This window comes from Nomascus leucogenys, chromosome 11 (assembly GCF_006542625.1).
Source record: "Nomascus leucogenys isolate Asia chromosome 11, Asia_NLE_v1, whole genome shotgun sequence".
Taxonomy (NCBI): domain Eukaryota; kingdom Metazoa; phylum Chordata; class Mammalia; order Primates; family Hylobatidae; genus Nomascus; species Nomascus leucogenys.
In genome coordinates, this window is record NC_044391.1 from 55,335,737 (window position 1) to 55,355,633 (window position 19,897).

The 19,897-nt window shown below is 48.7% G+C and overlaps 2 protein-coding genes across 6 annotated transcripts; one reads left to right on the top strand and one right to left on the bottom strand.

Annotated features, from left to right (window-relative positions):
* Positions 1 to 633: 633 nt before the first annotated feature.
* CDK2 (cyclin dependent kinase 2) lies at positions 634 to 6,586 on the bottom strand. Its single transcript, XM_030822482.1, has 7 exons — positions 6,271 to 6,586; positions 5,481 to 5,558; positions 5,244 to 5,364; positions 4,464 to 4,634; positions 3,839 to 3,940; positions 2,182 to 2,385; positions 634 to 1,908 (listed from the first exon to the last, which is right to left on the bottom strand). The coding sequence occupies exons 1-7, from the start codon at positions 6,384 to 6,386 to the stop codon at positions 1,804 to 1,806; spliced, it is 897 nt and encodes a 298-aa protein (XP_030678342.1). The 5' UTR covers positions 6,387 to 6,586; the 3' UTR covers positions 634 to 1,803.
* On the top strand, positions 6,358 to 19,644 carry PMEL (premelanosome protein). Of its 5 annotated transcripts, none has more exons than XM_003252840.3 (12): positions 6,358 to 6,717; positions 7,341 to 7,467; positions 12,031 to 12,141; positions 12,300 to 12,446; positions 15,143 to 15,277; positions 15,668 to 15,829; positions 16,081 to 16,803; positions 17,526 to 17,642; positions 17,882 to 17,966; positions 18,076 to 18,281; positions 18,384 to 18,471; positions 19,401 to 19,644. In XM_003252840.3, the coding sequence occupies exons 1-12, from the start codon at positions 6,385 to 6,387 to the stop codon at positions 19,534 to 19,536; spliced, it is 2,370 nt and encodes a 789-aa protein (XP_003252888.2). In that variant the 5' UTR covers positions 6,358 to 6,384; the 3' UTR covers positions 19,537 to 19,644. The 5 variants fall into 5 exon arrangements, with proteins under 5 accessions (XP_003252888.2, XP_030678331.1, XP_030678332.1 ...); XM_030822471.1 differs by lacking the exon at positions 6,358 to 6,717 and having other exon boundaries at positions 7,347 to 7,467; positions 16,081 to 16,566; positions 16,693 to 16,803; positions 18,363 to 18,471; XM_030822472.1 differs by lacking the exon at positions 6,358 to 6,717 and having other exon boundaries at positions 7,347 to 7,467; positions 16,081 to 16,566; positions 16,693 to 16,803.
* Positions 19,645 to 19,897: the final 253 nt, after the last annotated feature.

The following is a 19,897-nucleotide window of genomic DNA, read 5'->3' on the forward strand; positions in this document are numbered from 1 at the left end:
TGGCCGGCGGGCGGTCTGAGGTGTTTTTTGGTGGAATGAGACAATGGCAACTACAAGAAGTGGTAGCTTGGAGACGCTTTTTCAGAATCGTATGTAAATGTAAATAAAAGAATCTTTGGAAAACTTTGCTGTTTGTGATATGAAACAGAAAGGAAAAACGGCGGGCTTACTGGGAAATGCAGTGTCGAAAGGCAAATTCCCCGGGAGCCCTCTTCCTGCCGCTGTGTATGTGCATGGGTGTGTGTGTGTGTGCGTGTGTGTGTATGGGGTGTGTGTGCATATATGGTGTGTATTTGGTATATGTATACGTGGTGTGTGTGGTACATGTGTGTATATGATGTGTGTGTGGTGTGTTATGTGTATGTGGTGTGTCTGTGGCATGTTGGCTGGGGGAAAGGAGGTTTGCTGGTGTGTGGAGAAAGTGAAGTAGGAAGTATATAGGCTTCAGTTTCCCCAGCCATAAATAGGGACGATAATAACCACTTTGTTCACCGTCAGCACTAGCCAAAATGGGGTGGGGTGGGCAGCCATGCACAGAGAGATTAGAAAAAGGGGTCTGAAATCAGTGATCACATATACATATTCATATTCTGTCTCCCACCATTCTTTCAGTAAATAATAGGAGGAAAGAGATGAACTATAAAACTAGGCACATTTTTTTAATGAACTACAAACTAAATTACAAATAACGTTAATAGCAAGAGCACTCAAGGACAAGGGTGACAGACAAATCATAAACAAAAAAAATGCTTTTTTTTTTTTTTAGCACTGTCATTACAAAATCACAAGGTGCACATGGCAACAAATCCACCCACTATGACCAAAAAAAAAAAAAAAAAAAGCCAACTCTACTATTGGATATAACCTGAAATATAAATATAATTGTTCATCCTTCTTTTAAAGAAATATTTTTATCCATGCTCTCACTCAATCACAGCCCTGAAAAAGTGTCAGCATTCTCATAATGATGCGTAAACCCTAACTTCTAACTCCTATGGGGTAGGAGGTGGACTTCAGAGGAAAATGGGATCAGGGATCCCTGGCAACTAAAGAACTAAGAATACTAAAAGGAAGAGAAAAATTCAAACATCTCTCACCTGCCTCATAAGGCCATGGTGAAGCAATAGATTGGAATGAAGCACAATCCCTGTCCCAGGGCCTCCCAGATTCCTCATGCCTGTAGAAGGGACAAACAAGGGGACTGGGGCCAATCATTTTTCTGCAGCCCCACCCAGGCTGAGTCTTCAGTCTCCCAGCCTATTAGGTGAGGCAAAACACTAACTAGGGTATAAACTGATTGGACCTATTTTTTCAACCAAATTCTTTAAAATAGACTCCTCCCAGTGGTTTTATTTTACGTGGTTCTCAAAAGCTCCAACTTAGTCCCTGCTATCATTTGGCCTTTATAAACATTGTGGCAGCAGGAGGCTTGGGATCCTGGTCATCCCAAACACTGGAAATAATAATTATGGGGCATTCAGAGATTGGTACGGCAAATCCAATGTGTAGGAAGGCTTTTTGTTTTATTATTTTTATACCAACCCTCTTCAGCAATAACTAAGAGAAGGGGGAAAGTGTGGTGGAGGCTAACTTAAGTGCATCTAATACTGAAACTTCCTTTCATTTTCACTGGTTCCTCCCTTTCACCCCTGTATTCCCAGAGTTGGCTGGCCCAGACTAGAAGGTGAGTGTTTAAGGCAAGATCAGAGGGCCCACCTGAGTCCAAATAGCCCAAGGCCAAGCCAGGTCAAGCCCACACTGGAGGAGAGGGTGAGATTAGGGCTGGGGGCTTCAAGAAGGCTATCAGAGTCGAAGATGGGGTACTGGCTTGGTCACATCCTGGAAGAAAGGGTGAGCCAGGGCTGCCTTGGCCGAGATCCGCTTGTTAGGGTCGTAGTGCAGCATTTGCTAGAGGGAGAGATGTATGTTGACTTCAATGATGTGATAGTGGACTAAATGGGCAGCAGGTGTTCCCAGAAATCAGGAAACCAGAACTCCTTCTACCCAAGGCAGAATTCTCACTTCCATCCTCCCATAGCTGAATCAGTGTGCCAACAGGGAGAGCAGGAACCAGGGAAATGAAATACTGAGGCCCAGATTTCAGGGTCTCATCCTTCCTTCATCCTGGAAAAGCCTTTCCCTGGGAGAAATGAATGAGGGAAAACAGGTGCCCACTCTCACCGATAACAAGCTCCGTCCATCTTCATCCAGGGGAGGTACAACTTTACTAAAATCTTGCCGGGCCCACTTGGGGAAACTTGGCTTGTAATCAGGCATAGAAGTAACTCCTGGCCACACCACCTCATCTGGGGTCCCCAGAGTCCGAAAGATCCGGAAGAGCTGGTCAATCTCAGAATCTCCAGGGAATAGGGCCCGGCGAGTCACCTGAAAATGGGGAAAGAGGAAATACCAAGACCCACGTTGACGTCAGTCAAAACTCTCCTCTATACAAAGGAGTTCCCACAGACAGTAAAAGGTCAGCAGGGTCCCATGACTTCCTCCCCAGGGCCTTTCATGGGGTCAGTCACAGAGAACCTGAGACAATGAAGTCCCTTCATCTGTCTCCTCGCCCCCTCCTTCCTTCCCCCAACCATGGCTTTGCAGATCCCCGAGACTGGGTGGGTCTGGGAGGGGGTGAATGTCTGGGGTGCCACTGACATGTAGCAAAGATATCCCAAGCCAGTCACGGGGTATGGGGTAGACACTGTGGTCATCCCCCAACCTTGTGATGCAGCCACTTCTAGATAGGAGCACAGCGGGCAAAGACTGTCTTCCATTTCTTCTGTGTTCCCCACAGCACCTAGCATGGTGCTGGGTACCCACTAGGTGCTTAACAAATATTTTTTGATGAATTGAGAGGAATATGGATAATTGTAAGGTAATACACTGGGGGATAAATGCACATTACATATGTATAGGCTAATGGTCTTTAAGCTCTTGGTTACAACCAAGAAAAAAGACAATAAAACATATTGCTGATTTGAAGACTCAGTCTACTGCACTGCACTGTTGTATTAAAGGAGATGGGAGCTTCTACATAAAGCCAGGCCTCAAGGATCCTTCAGTCTGAAAAGGCAGAGATTGAAGGGGGACATGATCTAAATCTTTTTTTTTTTTTTTTTTTTGAGATGGAATCTCATCCTGTTGCCCAGGCTGGAGTGCAGTGGTGTGATCTCAGCTCACTGCAACCTCCATCTCCCGGGTTCAACCGATTCTCCTGCCTTGGCCTCCCAAGTAGCTGGGATTACAGGTGTGTAATCCCAAGTAGCCACACCTGACTAATTTTTGTATTTTTAGTAGAGATGGGATTTTACCATGTTGGCCAGGCTGGTCTGGAACTCCTGACCTCAGGTGATCCACCTACCTCAGTCTCCCAAAGTGCTGGGATTACAGGTGTGAGCCACTGCACCCTGCCTAAATCTGCAGTTTAAATGAAGGGTGTGGGTAAAGTGACCACAGTTGTCTTCACTACATTGCTGGCACCATACAACAAGGTCTACAAGCCTTGAAATGAAGGCCTGAAATAAAAGAGGCACTAAATGGAATCATTCTCCCAAATATATGCAGACTACAGCTAAAACAGCTGCAGAAATGCTTTACCTCATTTCAGGGATAAGAGATGTATACTAGGTACTAAGGCTGTTTTAGGATATCCTAACATTGTGGTTGATATCAGGGCAACAGTTGCATCCTTTCCTACCATTCCCCTTGGTGCTACTTTAGAGAGAGAACCCTGTGATAGAAGGGCCATAAGTCTGGGCCAAGAAACAGTTCTGTTGTTCTTGGATGTGGGGAGGAGGGGGAGGGGGCTGGGTGGAACTTGGGCAATCCTCCATACCATCTCAGCAAAGATGCAGCCCAGGCTCCAGATGTCCACGGCTGTGGAGTAATATTTGCAGCCCAGGAGGATTTCAGGAGCTCGGTACCACAGGGTCACCACCTGAGGGACAGGAATACGGAGTGGCGAGGTGGTTTATAGGGTATGGAAATTCCCGCATCTCAGTTCCTCAACACTACTCTGCTTACTCTTGGCCTCTTAACAAGCAGTTTCCTTCCCTCCATCTTTCTCCTCCCACTGATTTCCAGTCCATAGTTCTGGACTGAACTCCCAATTTGAGATCTTCCTGGAAAAACTTGAGACAAATTGGTCATAATTTTATTTCTAAATTTTTTCTTTTTGTAGATTTGTAGAGATGGGGTCTCGCTATGTTGCCCATGATGGTCTCGAACTCCTGGGCTCAAGTGATCCTCCCACCTCAGCCTCCCAAAGTACTGGTATTACAGGCGTGAGCCCAGTTAGCAACACAGTATGAATTCCATGCATACCCTAAGATTCTTTAGGATGTCAAGAGATTATTTCTACCTAGTAAGAAACTGTTAGCCAGATATTTTTAGTAACTTTGTGAATACCCTAGCTAACACCTCTTGGGAAGCTCAGAGAAAAAAGACATAAAGGGACTCACCTCATGGGTGTAAGTACGAACAGGGACTCCAAAAGCTCTGGCTAGTCCAAAGTCTGCTAGCTTGATGGCCCCCTCTGTGTTAATAAGCAGATTCTGAGGTTTAAGGTCTCGGTGGAGGACCCGATGAGAATGGCAGAAAGCTAGGCCCTGGAGCAGCTGGAACAGATAGCTCTGACAAAGGAGAAAGAGAGGACGGTGTTTCTCCATTACAGTGAGCAGATTGGGTTTGCTCTGTGCCCCTAAAACTCTACTAAAGCCTTTACTATGTTGGATTATAGTTACATATTTACAAGCTATTTCTCCCAATGGACTGTCAGCCTAGAGAGGATAAGGACCAAGTCTTACTCAATTTTGCATCCCTTTTCTATGTGCTATGCATTGAACAAATGTTTGTTAATAGATTGAAAGTAGCTCTGGGAGTGAAGAATCCAGCCCTAAAATGGCAATAGAGACTCACTAGCTAGTTCTTCCACCAAACGGAAGGGCTTTTTGGAGGAATTTACCAAGTGCTCTCAAATCCCGTTTATCTGAGTTTCATCTGACCTCCCACCTGAGTTGCTAGGTTGACTCACTAGAGTTTCAACTTTGCTTGTTCAGTCCAACCCTAGGGTTAATTAATATAATGAGCAGGGAAGGAGACACAAAAAGAAGGGGAGTGTGTGTGTGTATAGGAGATGAGGGCTCAGAAGGAGGCCAAGATCATAAAATATCACCCTGAATTGCCTGCCACCAGTCCCCCAAGACATGCCCATGATGGGAGGAGCTGATGAGAAGCATTACCTTGATGAGGGGAAGAGGAATGCCAGTGAGAGCAGAGGCATCCATGAATTTCTTGAGATCTTGGTGCAGAAATTCAAAAACCAGGTAGAGTTTATTTTCTGTGTGAATGACATCCAGCAGCCTAGAGAAGGAAAGTTTGAGGAAATGGAGGTGCGAGAGAGAGAGAGAAATGCCCACACTGTATAGACAGAACTTATCCTCCTTTCCAGCTGGATCACCTCTCAGACACATACTTACTTGACAATATTAGGATGGTTAAGCTCCTTAAGCAGAGAGATCTCTCGGATGGCAGTACTGGGCACACCCTCAGTCTCACTTGGAGAGGTGGGGAAAGCAGAGATGGGAATATGGTTACAAATATTCCTTTTCCCCCCACCTAGTCATTTCTTTCCCCCAAGGAGACACCACCCAGCACCCCCTAGGAAAGTGAGAGAAGAGAAAGGGTGATGGTAAGAGCTAATTCCTGGGTAGTCAGGGTGTGGCTTTTGGACATATTAAGGTCATTATCTCCTCTTTTCCCAGGGGTAGGTAAGGTGAAGCAGAGACACTGTAATGGGGGGAAAAAATGCAGGAGTAGCCCCCAGCCTCCCCAGAGGGGCCAGTGAGGTTCAACTGCCATTCTTTGGAAAGAAGAGAGAATTCTAAGGTGAGAGTGGGGCAGTGAAGAGGGCTGTTCATTCAGAAAGGCGATTCTCGCCGGTTCCCACATAACTCCACTCCATGGAGTCTTGGACCTGATCTCAGAGACCTCCTTTCTCTCCCCGAGTCTGTAGTCGCACATTTGGGAGCACGATCCGGCTCAGTTTGGGAAGAAAGTTTTCCATGGATTCCACACCACCCTATACTCTCCCCAGGGAGTATAAGTACACTCTCCACCTTCTACTGGCCTCCAACCCACCTCTCCACTTCTAAAGAAGTCTCTCCCTGCTCTCTTCCGGTCCCTGGACGGCTACTCGCCCGTGGGCGGTTGGGGGGGGACAATCAAGGAGGTGCCCAGTTAGGAGTCCCGGGTACAGAGGCCACTCACGTGTCCAGGCGGATTTTCTTAAGCGCCACCACTTCTCCCGTCAACTTGTTTCTGGCTTTGTACACAACTCCGTATGTGCCCTCTCCGATCTTTTCCACCTTTTGGAAGTTCTCCATGAAGCGCCAGCGAGTCGGGTCAGCCCGGCCCTGGAGCGGGGGCCTGGGAACCCTGCAGAAGGCGGACCCTGGCTCTCGGGGGCCGAGGAGGGGGAAACAGGGCCCAGTACCGTGGCCCTGGGTCGGGATGGAACGCAGTACACCTCTCGCTCTTGTCAATTTGGCCAACTTGAAACAATGTTGCCGCCTCCCCCCGAGTTCCCGACCGCCACCAGAGGCCCCGCCCCTGCTTCCCGCGTTTCCCTGGCTCCGCCCCCAGGCCTTTCTATTGGTCAACGTCAGAGCCGGGGGGCGAGCCCAGCGCTCCTCCTCGCAAATGACCCCGCCCCAGGCAAGTTTGGTTCTTGGGGGCTAGACAAGTTTCTTCCCCGGTGGGGCGGCTGAACACTCTTCCCAAGTACCTGCTTTGGGTCCAAGTTTCCTACCTATGTCTCTAGTCTGTAGGGATTTCTTGATTTCTAACTCACTATTTTCACCACTCCTGGGGAAAATATGTATCGACCTAAGGTTAAATTCCACCTGGTCCAGGAGCCTCCTTTGGAAAGCAGGAAGCCAGGAATCTCGTTGCAAAGGAATCCTTGGCCTCAGAGGAGTCGTTGCCTCTCTGCCTCATAGCCTACCCCGACACTGTCTCTGTTTTGGGATGCAGAGTTCTGTTTCTGTCTTTTTGAGAAGTTCCTGGTTTAATTCACTCTCCCATGATAAACCTCTCCTGTTGTGTCTGGTATGTGTTATGCAGCTGCCTATCAGTTAGCTCTTGCCCGGGAGTGTATCAAGATGAGAGTGACCCAGTGAAACCAGAAACTGTCATTGAGTAGCAAGATGGGAAAGCAATGTCTAGGGACCAGGATCCCTTTGTCAGTTTTTCCTTTTTCCTCTCCTCCGGCCCCTCCCAGGCCTTCTCTGAGGGAGAAGAGGAAGGGCTATGCAAATGAGCACCCTTTTCTTATATAGGGGCCTATCCCAGTCCCCCCAGTGCCTTTGGTTGCTGGAGGGAAGAACACAATGGATCTGGTGCTAAAAAGATGCCTTCTTCATTTGGCTGTGATAGGTGCTTTGCTGGCTGTGGGGGCTACAAAAGGTATGTGTGGATATGTGGACATGAGCAGGTGTGAACTGGGGGATGAATTCCCCCTGCTCTGGTTTCTGTCCTCCTAATGGGAGATAGCGGCAATATTTCAGGCATCTCCCACTCATTTGATTTAGTGAGGATGTGGGCAGCTGGGCTCCCTCCCTACATGGAGATTTGGGATTTAGCCTGAAAATAATCTCATATGCTTGGAGAGGCAGAAGGATAGAAGGTCTCTGTGGCACTGATTCTGAGGCTTCCTTGGCAGTGAGCTGGAGCAGCGGCTCCAAAGGGGTGAAATGTGCGGGAGACTCTTTTAGGAAACATCTCTTGGGGTAGGAGATTTAAAGTGGGGAGTCAGAGAATGTGGTATTGGGTAAGAACACTAAGGAGATACAATCCTCTCCTCTTGGGATGGGTACGGGTGAACACAGCCCAGACCTTTTGTTCTGGGGCTGGGAGAGATAGGCAGAGGGGTCTCAGCTGAGCATCACATGAAAGGGCTCTGGGGGATTGGGCCTCGTGACAGGAGCAAGGGGCGGGGGTGGGGTGGTGAGAGGGTCTGGAATGTCCCGTGCTGCTCTGAGGAGAGTTGGAAGTGGAGAAAGAATGGGGTATCTTATGACTTCTCTTGCTGTAGTGGTGGGATGCTCAATAGATGATTCCAGATCCTCTCCCAGCAGAGTCAACTAGGGTTACAGCACACATTAGAAAGGGGATGAGGCCGGGTGCGGTGGCTCATGCCTATAATCCCAGCACTTTGGGAGGCTGAAGCAGGTGGATCACGAGGTCAGGAGTTTGAGACCAGCCTGGCCAATATGGTGAAACCCCGTCTCTACTAAAAGTACAAAAATTAGCCAGGCATGGTGGCACATGTCTGTAGTCCCAGCTACTCAGAAGGCTGAGGCAGGAGAATCACTTGAACCCAGAAGGCGGAGGTTGCAGTGAGCCAAGATCATGCCACTGCACTCTAGCCTGGGTGACAGAGCGAGTCTCTGTCTCAAAAAAAAAAAAAAAAAAAAAAAAAAAAAGAAAGGGGGTGCTCGCTTCGGCAGCACATATACTAAAAAAAAAAAAAAAAAAAGAAAGGGGATGAGGCCCGGCACAGTAACTCATGCCCGTAATCCTAGCACTTTGAGAGGCTGAGACGGATGGATCACTTGAGGTCAGACCAGCCTGGCCAATATGGTGAAACCCCATCTCCACTAAAAATACAAAAATTAGCTGGGCATGGTGGTACACACCTGTAATCCCAACTACTTGGGAGGCTGAGGCACGAGAATCGCTTGAACCTGGGAGGCAGAGGTTGCAGTGAGCCGAGATCACACCACTGCATTCCAGCCTGGGCAACACAGCAAGACTCTCTCTCAAAAAAATAGAAAAGAAAAGAAAAGAAAGGAGATGAGGAGGCTGGGTGTGGTGGCTCACACCTGTAATCCCAGCACTTTGGGAGGCCATGGCCATAGGATTGCTTGAGCCCAGAAGTTCAAGACCAGCCTGAGCAACATAGTGAGACCCTGTCTGTACAAAAAGTAAAAAAATTAGCCAGGCCTAGGCCAGGCTTGGTGGCTCACGCCTGTAATCCCAGCACTTTGCGAGGCCAAGGCAGGTGTATCAGCTGAAGTTGGGAGTTTGAGACCAGCCTGACCAACATAGAGAAACCCAGTCTCTACCAAAAATACAAAATTAGCTGGGCATGGTGGCACATGCCTGTAATCCCAGCCACTCAGGAGGCTGAGGCAGGAGAATCACTTGAACCCGGGAGGCGGAGGTTGTAGTAAGCTGAGATCATGCCATTGTACTCCAGCCTTCCAGCCTGGGCAACAAGAGTGAAACTCTGTCTCAAAAAAAAAAAAAAAAAAAAAAAAAAATTAGCCGGGCCTGGTGGTGAGCACCTGTAGTCCTAGCTACTTGGGAAGCTAATCAGGAAGATAGCTTCAGCCTAGGAGTTTGAGGCTGCAGTGAGCGATGAACGTGCCACTGCACGCAGGGTAAGAGAGCAAAACCCTGTATCAAAAGGAAAGGAAAGGGGAAAGGAAGAGGGAAAGGAAAGGGAAGGAAGTTTCTGCAGGAAAGGGAAAAATGGGGTGAGGGTAGTTTTTGCTGTGCTGAAGTATATACAGAAAGGAGAGGAGAGGGGAGGGAAGGGGAGGGAAGAGAGGTTTCTGCAGGAAAGGGAAAAGTGGGGTGAGGGTAGTTTCTGCTGTGCTGAAATATATACATTATATCCCAGCCCCGCTTTCTCCCTAGATGTTTAGTCTCACAGATTTCTAGGAAGTTCTCCTTGATCTGATTTTCCTCGCTGTGCTGCAGTTTCGAGTCTTTTTCTTTTACTATATTCCTTAATGTATCCTGGAAAGAGTCTGTTCACACCCACCCACCTAAGGCTCTTAACAAAAAGACTGTACTTATATTTTGGATCCTGATTTTAAAAATCGTAAGACATTTTTCCAGATATTCATGAAATTTTATATGGACTGAGTTTGATAATTTTGTCTAGCATGAAATGACATTGTGCTTATGCAAGAAAATACTCATATTTTTTAAATTTGTAGGGTTAAAAAAACACAATGTTTGGGATTTGCTTTTACATACTTTAGCCAAAACAAAAACAAAAACAACAACTAGTAAGGATAAACAAAGCAAATGTGGCAAGGTGTTGATAGTTGTTGGACCTGGGTGGGGCAGATGGAGGTCCAGCATATCCTTTTCTTCTCAGACCTCTCTTGGTCAGTTACAATAATTTTGTCTTCCCTGTCCCCATCCCCAATCTCTGCCAGCCTCTAATCCATCCTCCTCACTGCTTGCCATCGTGATCTTTCTAAAACACAAATTTGATCATGTTCAAAAGTAAATTTTTTTTTTTTTTTTTGAGATGGAGTCTCGCTCTGTAGCCCAGGCTGGAGTGCAGTGGCATGATCTCAGCTCACTGCCACCTCCGCCTCCCAGGTTCAAGCAGTTCTCCTGCCTCAGCCTCCTGAGTAGCTGGAACTACAGGTGCCCGCCACCACGCCCGGCTAATTTTTGTATTTTTAGTAGAGACAGGGTTTCACTTGGCCAGGCTGGTCTTGAACTCCTACCCTTGTGATCCACCTGCCTCAGCCTCTCAAAGTGCTGGGATTACAGATGTGAGCCACTGTGCCTGGCTAAAAGTAAATTTTATATTATGTGAATTATGTCTTGATTTAAAACAAAACAGGCCAGGCGCGGTGGCTCACGCCTATAATCCCAGCACTTTGGGAGGCCGAAGAGGATGGATCACTTGAGGTCAGGAGTTTGAGAAAAGCCTGGCCAACATGGCGAAACCATGAAACATGGTGAAACTAAAAATACAAAAATTAGTCGGGTGTGGTGGTGGGCACCTGTAGTCCCACCTACTTGGGAGGCTGAGGAACGAGAATTGCTTGAATCCAGGAAGTGGAGGCTATAGTGAGCCAAGATCATGCCGCTGCATTCCAGCCTAGGGGGCAGAGCGAGACTCTATCTCAAAAAAAAAAAAAAAAAAAAAAAGTAATAATAAATAAATAAATAAGGGTTTTTTTTTTTTTTTTTTTTTTTTTTGAGATGGAGTCTTACTCTATCGCCGGCTGGAGTACATTGGTGCAATCTCAGCTCACTGCAACCTCTGCCTCCCGGTTTCAAGCAATTCTTCTTCCTCAGCCTCCTGAGTAGCTGGAACTACAGGTGCGCACCACCATCACGCCCGGCTAATTTTTGTATTTTTAGTAGAGACGGGGTTTCCCCATGTTGGCCAGGATGGTCTCTATGTCTTGACCTCATGATCCACCCGCCTCAGCCTCCCAAAGTGCTGGGATTACAGGCATGAGCCACCACATCCAGCTGAATAAATGAGTTTTAAGGCCGGGCGCGGTGGCTCACGCCTGTAATCCCAGCACTTTGGGAGGCCGAAGCGGGCGGATCACGAGGTCAGGAGATCGAGACCATCCTGACTAACACAGTGAAACCCCATCTCTACTAAAAATACAAAAAATTAGCTGGGCGAGGTGGTGGGCGCCTGTAGTCCCAGCTACTCGGGAGGCTGAGGCAGGAGAATGGCGTGAACCCCAGGGGGCGGAGCCTGCAGTGAGCCCAGATCTCACCACTGCACTCCAGCCTGGGCGACAGCGAGACTCTGTCTCAAAAAAAAAAAAAATGAGTTTTAAAAATGCACTTCGGCCAGGCGAAGTGGCTCACGCCTGTAATCCCAGCACTTTGGGAGGCCGAGGTGGGCAGATCACCTAAGGTCAGGAGTTCAAGACCAGACCGACCAACATGGAGAAACCCCATCTCTACTAAAAATACAAAATTAGCCTGGCATGGTGGCACATGCCTGTAATCCCAGCTACTCGGGCGGCTGAGACAGGAGAATCACTTGAACCCAGGAGACAGAGGTTGCAATGAGCCGAGATTGCACCATTGCACTCCAGCCTGGGCACCAACAGCGAAACTCCAATTCAAAAAAAAAAAAAAAAATGCACTTTGAATGTGAGAATGAATGGGGTGACATGAATAGAGTGTTATCCCTGAGAAGGAACTGAAAGGATCCTAGGGCCCTTCATGGCACATTCCTTTTAGGACCCAGAAACCAGGACTGGCTTGGTGTCTCAAGGCAACTCAGAACCAAAGCCTGGAACAGGCAGCTGTATCCAGAGTGGACAGAAGCCCAGAGACTTGACTGCTGGAGAGGTAGGAACTTGGAAGTTCCAGGGGAGGGCATGGTGGGAGTGGGATGAGGAAAAAAGCAAGATGAACTGCATTGAGTATAGCTTGGGAAGAAAAGGAGGGGAAACATATACAGGGAGGGGAAGCCCAGGAGTCCCAGCTAATGTAGCTTTCCTTCCCAGGTGGTCAAGTGTCCCTTAAGGTCAGTAATGATGGGCCTACACTGATTGGTGCAAATGCCTCCTTCTCTATTGCCTTGAACTTCCCTGGAAGCCAAAAGGTATTGCCAGATGGGCAAGTTATCTGGGTCAACAATACCATCATCAATGGTGAGTACTTCTCTATTCTAGGTCCTTATTCCTAGGGCTCAGGTTCCCTGGTATGCCCAGTGAGCTCAGGGAATGCCCCTTCCTCCTCTACTTTTTTTTTTCTTTTTTGAGACGGAGTGTTGCTCTGTCACCCAGGCTGGAGTGCAGTGGCGCGATCTCGGCTCACTGCAAGCTCCGCCTCCCGGGTTCACGCCATTCTCCTGCCTCAGCCTCCCGAGTAGCTGGGATTACAGGCGCCCGCCACCATGCCCGGCTAATTTTTTTTGTATTTTTAGTAGAGGCAGGGTTTCACCATGTTAGCCAGGATAGTCTCCATCTCCTGACCTTGTGATCCACCCGCCTCCGCCTCCCAAAGTTCTGGGATTACAGGCGTGAGCCATCGTACCCGGCCTCCTCCTCTACTTTTTAAAACAAGTTATACGTGTAATACATACGCATTGTAGTTAAAATTTAAAAACACAGAGAAGGCCGGGCGCGGTGGCTCACGCCTGTAATCACAGCACTTCAGGAGGCCGAGGCGGGCGGGTCACGAGGTCAGGAGATCGAGACCATCTTGGCTAACACGGTGAAACTCCGTCTCTACTAAAAAAAAAAAAATACAAAAAATTAGCCGGGTGTGGTGACAGGCGCATGTAGTCCCCACTACTCGGGAGGCTGAGACAGGAGAATGGCGTGAACCTGGGAGGTGGAGCTTGCAGTGAGCCGAGATCATGCCACTGCACTCCAGCCTCGGCCGCAGGGCGAGACTCCATCAAAAAAAAAAAACAGAAAGCAAAAAGAAAAGAAAATTACAGCTGTAGTCCCTGCTACTCAGGAGTCTCAGGTGGGAGGATCATGAGCCTGGGAGGTCGAGACTGCATGATCACGCCACTGCACTTCAGCCTGGGTGACAGAGTGAGACCCTGTCTCAAAAAGAAAAAAGAAAAAGAAAATTACAGTCCCTAAAGTGGAGGACAGCAGAATTCAGGGGACCTAGAAGTTGAACAGACCTATATTTAAACTTGTCCTTGGTATGTGACCTTGGGCAAGTTACTTGTTTTGTATTTACATTTCTTTTTTCTTTTCTTTTTTTTTTTTTTTGAGACAGAGTCTGGCTGTGTCGCTCAGGCTGGAGTGCAGTGGCAGGATCTCAGCTCACTGCGACCTCCGCCTCCTGGGTTCAAGTGATCCTCCCGCCTCAGCCTCCTGAGTAGCTGGGAGTAGCCTCCCAAGTAGCTGGTACAGGCACATGTTACCATGCCTGGCTAATTCTTTTGTATTTTTAGTAGAGACAGGGTTTCACCATGTTACCCAGGCTGGTCTCCAACTCCTGAGCTCAAGTGATCTGCCCACCTCATCGTGTTTCCATTTCCGAAGAAAAAAGGATTGTTGTAAGGATTAGAATGTGATAATATGTGTAAAGTACTTAATGTAATGTCTGCTCTAGCCTACAGTAAAGGCTAAATAACTGTTATCTAGTGCTGCTAATTATTTATGTATTTATTTTTGAGACAGAGTCTCGGTGTGCCGCTCAGGCTGGAGTGCAGTGGTGCGATCTTGGCTCACTGCAGCCTCCACCTCCCAGGTTCCAGTGATTCTCCTGCCTCAGCCTCCTGGGTAGCTGGGATTACAGGCTTCCACCAGCACGCCTGGCTAATTTTTGTATTTTTAGTAAAGACAGGGTTTTACCACGTTGGCCAGGCTGGTCTTGAACTCCTGACCTCAGGTGATTTAACCGCTTCAGATTCCCAAAGTGCTAGGATTACAGGTGTGAGCCACTGCGCCTGGCCCCCTAGTGCTGTTATTTTTATTCCACTAGCTAGAGCAAATCACTCTAAATATTTTGATATGTGGCTATATATATATATAAATATATATACACACACATATCTTCTTTTTATTTTCTTTTTCTTATTTATTTATTTATTTATTTATTTTAAAGTCAGGGTCCTTCTCTCTCTTCCAGGCTGGAGTACAGTGGTGCGATCATAGCTAATTGCAGCCTCAACCTCCTGGGCTCAAGTGATCCTCCTTCCTCAGCCCCTAGAGTAGCTGGAACTACAGGTGCATACCACCACACCTGGCTAATTTATTTTAAATGTATTTTGTAGAGACAGGGTCTTGCTATGTTGATCAGGCTGGTCTTGAATTCCTTGCCTCAAGCAGTCCTCCCACCTCAGCTTCCCAAAGTGCTGGGTTTATAGCCATGAGCCACCACACCTGGCCAATTAAATTATAGCTTCCGGCCAGGCACGGTGGTGCATGCCTGTAAACCCAGCACTTCGGGAGGCCGAGGTGGGAGGATTGCTTAAGCCTAGGAGTTCAAGACCAGCCCTGGCAACATAGCAAGACCCTGTCTCTACAAAAAAATAAAATTAGCTGGGTATGGTGGTGCACACCTGTAGTCCCAGCTACTCAGGAGGCTGAGATGGGAGGATTGCTTGACCCTGGGAGGTTGACACTCCAGTGAGCTGTGATCACACCACTGCAGTCCAGCCTGGATATTAGAGTAAGACCCTGTCTCTAAAAAAAAAAATGTAGTTTCCACACCCTCAACCCCCAACTACCACCTCAAATGGTTATACCATGGAGAATGTACTTTCTAGCTAGGGAATATTCCCAGAGCCCCTCTCTGATACCCTGGGAGCAATTTTAGGGGTTTTGGCATATAAAAAAGAATGCCAGGGTTTGAGAGTGACTCTGCTTTTACCTTTCAGGGAGCCAGGTGTGGGGAGGACAGCCAGTGTATCCCCAGGAAACTGATGATGCCTGCGTCTTCCCTGATGGTGGACCTTGCCCATCTGGCCCTTGGTTTCAGAAGAGAAGCTTTGTTTATGTCTGGAAGACCTGGGGTGAGGGACTCCCTTCTCAGCCTGTCATCCACACTTGTGTTTACTTCTTTCTACCTGATCACCTTTCTTTTGGCTGCCACTTCCACCTTAACTTCTGTGATTTTCTCTAACCTTCATTTTCCTCTTGGATCTTTTCTCTTTCATAGCACTTAGCCCCCTTCAACTCTATCATAATTCTTTCTGGCAGCTCTTCCTCAATTGTAGTCCTACCCCATGGAATGCCTCATTAGGACCCCTTCCCTGTCCCCCCATATCACAGCCTTCCAAACACCCTCAGAAGTAATCATACCTCCTGACCTCCCATCTCCAGTGCCCTGTTTCTAAGCCTGTCCCTCAGTCCCCTTTGACCAGTAATCTCTTCTTCCTTGCTTTTCATTCCAAAAACTTCAGGCCAATACTGGCAAGTTCTAGGGGGCCCAGTGTCTGGGCTGAGCATTGGGACAGGCAGGGCAATGCTGGGCACACACACCATGGAAGTGACTGTCTACCATCGCCGGGGATCCCAGAGCTATGTGCCTCTTGCTCATTCCAGCTCAGCCTTCACCATTATTGGTAAGGGTTTAGGAAGGGGCAAGGCCAGTCATAGGGCAAGAGAAGGCAGGGAGGCTTGGATGGACTGGGAAGGGGAAAGGTGAAATGCTGTGCAAACTTAAAGTAGAAGGGCCAGGAAGACCAAGGCAGAGAAATGTGAGGCTTAGTGCCAGTGAAGGGCCAGCCAGTCAGCTTGGGGTTGGAGGGCGTGGCTGTGAAAGGAGAAGCTGTGGCTCAGGCCTGGTTCTCACCTTTTCTGGCTCCAATCCCAGACCAGGTGCCTTTCTCTGTGAGCGTGTCCCAGCTGCGGGCCTTGGATGGAGGGAACAAGCACTTCCTGAGAAATCAGCCTCTGACCTTTGCCCTCCAGCTCCATGACCCCAGTGGCTATCTGGCTGAAGCTGACCTCTCCTACACCTGGGACTTTGGAGACAGTAGTGGAACCCTGATCTCTCGGGCAATTGTGGTCACTCATACTTACCTGGAGCCTGGCCCAGTCACTGCCCAGGTGGTCCTGCAGGCTGCCATTCCTCTTACCTCCTGTGGCTCCTCCCCAGTTCCAGGCACCACAGATGGGCACAGGCCAACTGCAGAGGCCCCTAACACCACAGCTGGCCAAGTGCCTACTACAGAAGTCATGGGTACTACACCTGGTCAGGTGTCAACTGCAGAGCCCTCTGGAACCACATCTGTGCAGGTGCCAACCACTGAAGTCATAAGCACTACACCTGTGCAGATGCCAACTGCAGAGAGCACAGGTACGACACCTGAGAAGGTGCCAGTTTCAGAGGTCATGGGTACCACACTGGCAGAGATGTCAACTCCAGAGGCTATAGGTATGACACCTGCAGAGGTATCAATTGTAGTGCCTTCTGGAACCACAGCTGCACAGGTAACAACTACAGAGTGGGTGGAGACCACAGCTAGAGAGCTACCTACCCCTGAGCCTGAGGGTCCAGATGCCAGCTCAATCATGTCTACGGAAAGTATTACAGGTAAGAGTATCAGGGCGAATGAGGTTCATGGAGGTGGGGTACCCTACTCTACTCTGTAAGTCTTACCCGGGACTCAGATGTTACCCAATCCTTTGCTTAGCACTATGGTCCCTTCAGAGCTCCCACTGGCCTGGCTATAAAGCCCTCCAGTCTCTCTTACTGACATGGAATAGGTCTGGAGTTCAGGAAACCAAGGTCTTCCCCTAGGCCATGAGGGAAGAGCTTGTTGCTTTCTCTACTGCTGAGAACGGTTGGCGAGACCAGGGAACAGACTGTGATCATTTACATAATATTTATAGCTCATTTTCTGTTCAAGCATAAATGCACGAAAATCCTTCCCAGATTCCGAGATCCTGATCCTTCCATTTCCCACCCTGGATTCCCATCCCAAAGCAAAAAGGGAGGAATGAAACAGTGATGCTTAAATGAGTTGATACATGTTGAATGTCTAGCCTAGGACCTGGCATATTGTGGGGTGTGATAAACACTTGAGGATTTTTTAAAACTCCAGTGCCACCCCTAACTCTGGAGGAGTCATCTTCTTCTTCTGGGCCTCAGTTTTCTTATCTATAGAATAAGGTTTCCCAGGTCTTATCTGATTCCAAGCCTGTGACTCCAGAATCCAGTAACTCTGGTTCAACCTGAAGAAATGCCTGCTTGGCCTCTGCCTCCAGATGAGTCATCTGTCTCTTGATCTTGCCTCCTTGATCCTCTCCTGCCAGGTTCCCTGGGCCCCCTGCCGGATAGTACAGCCACCTTAAGGCTGGTGAAGAGACAAGTCCCCCTGGATTGTGTTCTGTATCGATATGGTTCCTTTTCCGTCACCCTGGACATCGTCCGTGAGTCTTGCCTACTTTGGGGGCTGATGGAGGCAGCTGTGTGCTGCGCAGGGCTGGTCAGTGGAAGCACACCTTGGGAGGAATTACTCACCTAGATAGGAAGAATACCCAAATGCCAGAGTCCTCATTTGAAAGCACAGGGATGGGATTGGTGGAGCAGCCCTGGGGCTTTCCTGTCTCTGGGCTTTTGGGGAGGCCAGGTAGAGGAATCCTAACTTGATAATCTTGCAACTCTGCAGAGGGTATTGAAAGTGCCGAGATCCTGCAGGCTGTGCCATCCAGTGAGGGGGATGCATTTGAGCTGACTGTGTCCTGCCAAGGCGGGTGAGTGTCTCACTAGTGTGCTGGTAACTCTTGGGTTGACTGTTTCTCTGCTCTCTGGCATTTAGTGTCCCTTCCCAGATCCCTTTATATATGCTGACACCTCTTCCAGGCTGCCCAAGGAAGCCTGCATGGAGATCTCATCGCCAGGGTGCCAGCCCCCTGCCCAGCGGGTGTGCCAGCCTGTGCTACCCAGCCCAGCCTGCCAGCTGGTTCTGCACCAGATACTGAAGGGTGGCTCGGGGACATACTGCCTCAATGTGTCTCTGGCTGATGCCAGCAGCTTGGCAGTGGTCAGCACCCAGCTTATCATGCCTGGTAGGTCCTTGGACAAGAGCTAAGATGAGGAAGGGAGTGGACAGAAGGCAGCTGGCAAGGAGCAGACACTGAGTGAAGCAGTGCCTGGGATTCTTCTCACAGGTCAAGAAGCAGGCCTTGGGCAGGCTCCGCTGTTCGTGGGCATCTTGCTGGTGTTGATGGCTGTGGTCCTTGCATCTCTGATATATAGGTAAGGGCCTCATCACACAGCTCAGACCCCCTTATCCCTTATTATCACTACTCACTCTTCCTCAAGGGGAGAAGAAACCACCTCTCCCATTGAGGAAGCATGGTGTCCAGGAAAGAGCCCAGGCTTGTAAGTTAGACAGACTTGGGCTGCAGTCTTGCCTGTGGAACCTGGGGGAAGTAGCTTAACCTGTCTAAGCCTCTGAAAAGTAGGTAAACTAATACTTGCCCTGTGGGGCTATTGTAAAGATTAGAAACAATGAGTAAAGCACCTGGCTCTGAAGCAAGAGTGCAATAATTGATATTAATGATTGTTGTTAATAATATGAAGAGTGGGGGCAGTTTGGGTAAACTGAATTTTCTTTTTTTTTTTTTTTTGAGGCAGAGTTTCACCCTTTTTGCTCAGGCTGGAGTATAGTGGCTTAATCTTGGCTCACTGCAACCTCCACCTTCCAGTTTCAAGTGATTCTCCTGCTTCAGCTTCCCGAGTAGCTGGGATTTCGGGTGCCCGCCACCACACCTGGCTAATTTTTGTATTTTTAGTAAAGACAGGGTTTCACCATGTTGGCCAGGCTGGTCTCAAACTCCTGACCTCGTGATCTGCCCTCCTTGGCCCCCCAAAGTGCTGGGATTACAGGCGTGAGCCACCGTGCCTGGCCTGGGGTGAACTGAGTTTTCTACCTGCAAGAAGGGCAGATCCCCCAGGCCTGGGGTGGCATGGTCCTCAGGCAGGAAAGCTTACGGGGTGAGGGAGGAATGGACAGAGGTTACCACAGAAATAAGAGAGGGTAAACCCTGGAGGTGAGGAGAAGGGGAGGAAGCTAGGATTAAGGCTAAGCAGACTGGGATATGGGTGTGTTCCCTTCTTTGGAGAAGCACAGACAAGCTACCTTTGTCCATTGCTAACCAGTTTACCCCTTCTCCCAATATCAGGCGCAGACTTATGAAGCAAGACTTCTCTGTTCCCCAGCTGCCACATAGCAGCAGTCACTGGCTGCGTCTGCCCCGCATCTTCCGCTCTTGCCCCGTTGGTGAAAACAGCCCACTCCTCAGTGGGCAGCAGGTCTGAGTACTCTCATATGATGCTGTGATTTTCCTGGAGTTGACAGAAACACCTATATTTCCCCCAGTCTTCCCTGGGAGACTACTATTAACTGAAATAAATACTCAGAGCCTGCTGCTGGTTTTTCTGTTGCTTCTTGGGAGAATCTATGTCTTTTTTTTTTTTTTGAGACGGAGTCTCGCTCTGTCGCCCAGGCTGGAGTGCAGTGGCGCAGTCTCGGCTCACTGTAAGCTCCGCCTCCCGGGTTCACGCCATTCTCCTGCCTCAGCCTCTCTGAGTAGCTGGGACTACAGGCACCCGCCACTACGCCCGGCTAATTTTTTTGTATTTTTAGTAGAGACGGGGTTTCACCGTGGTCTCGATCTCC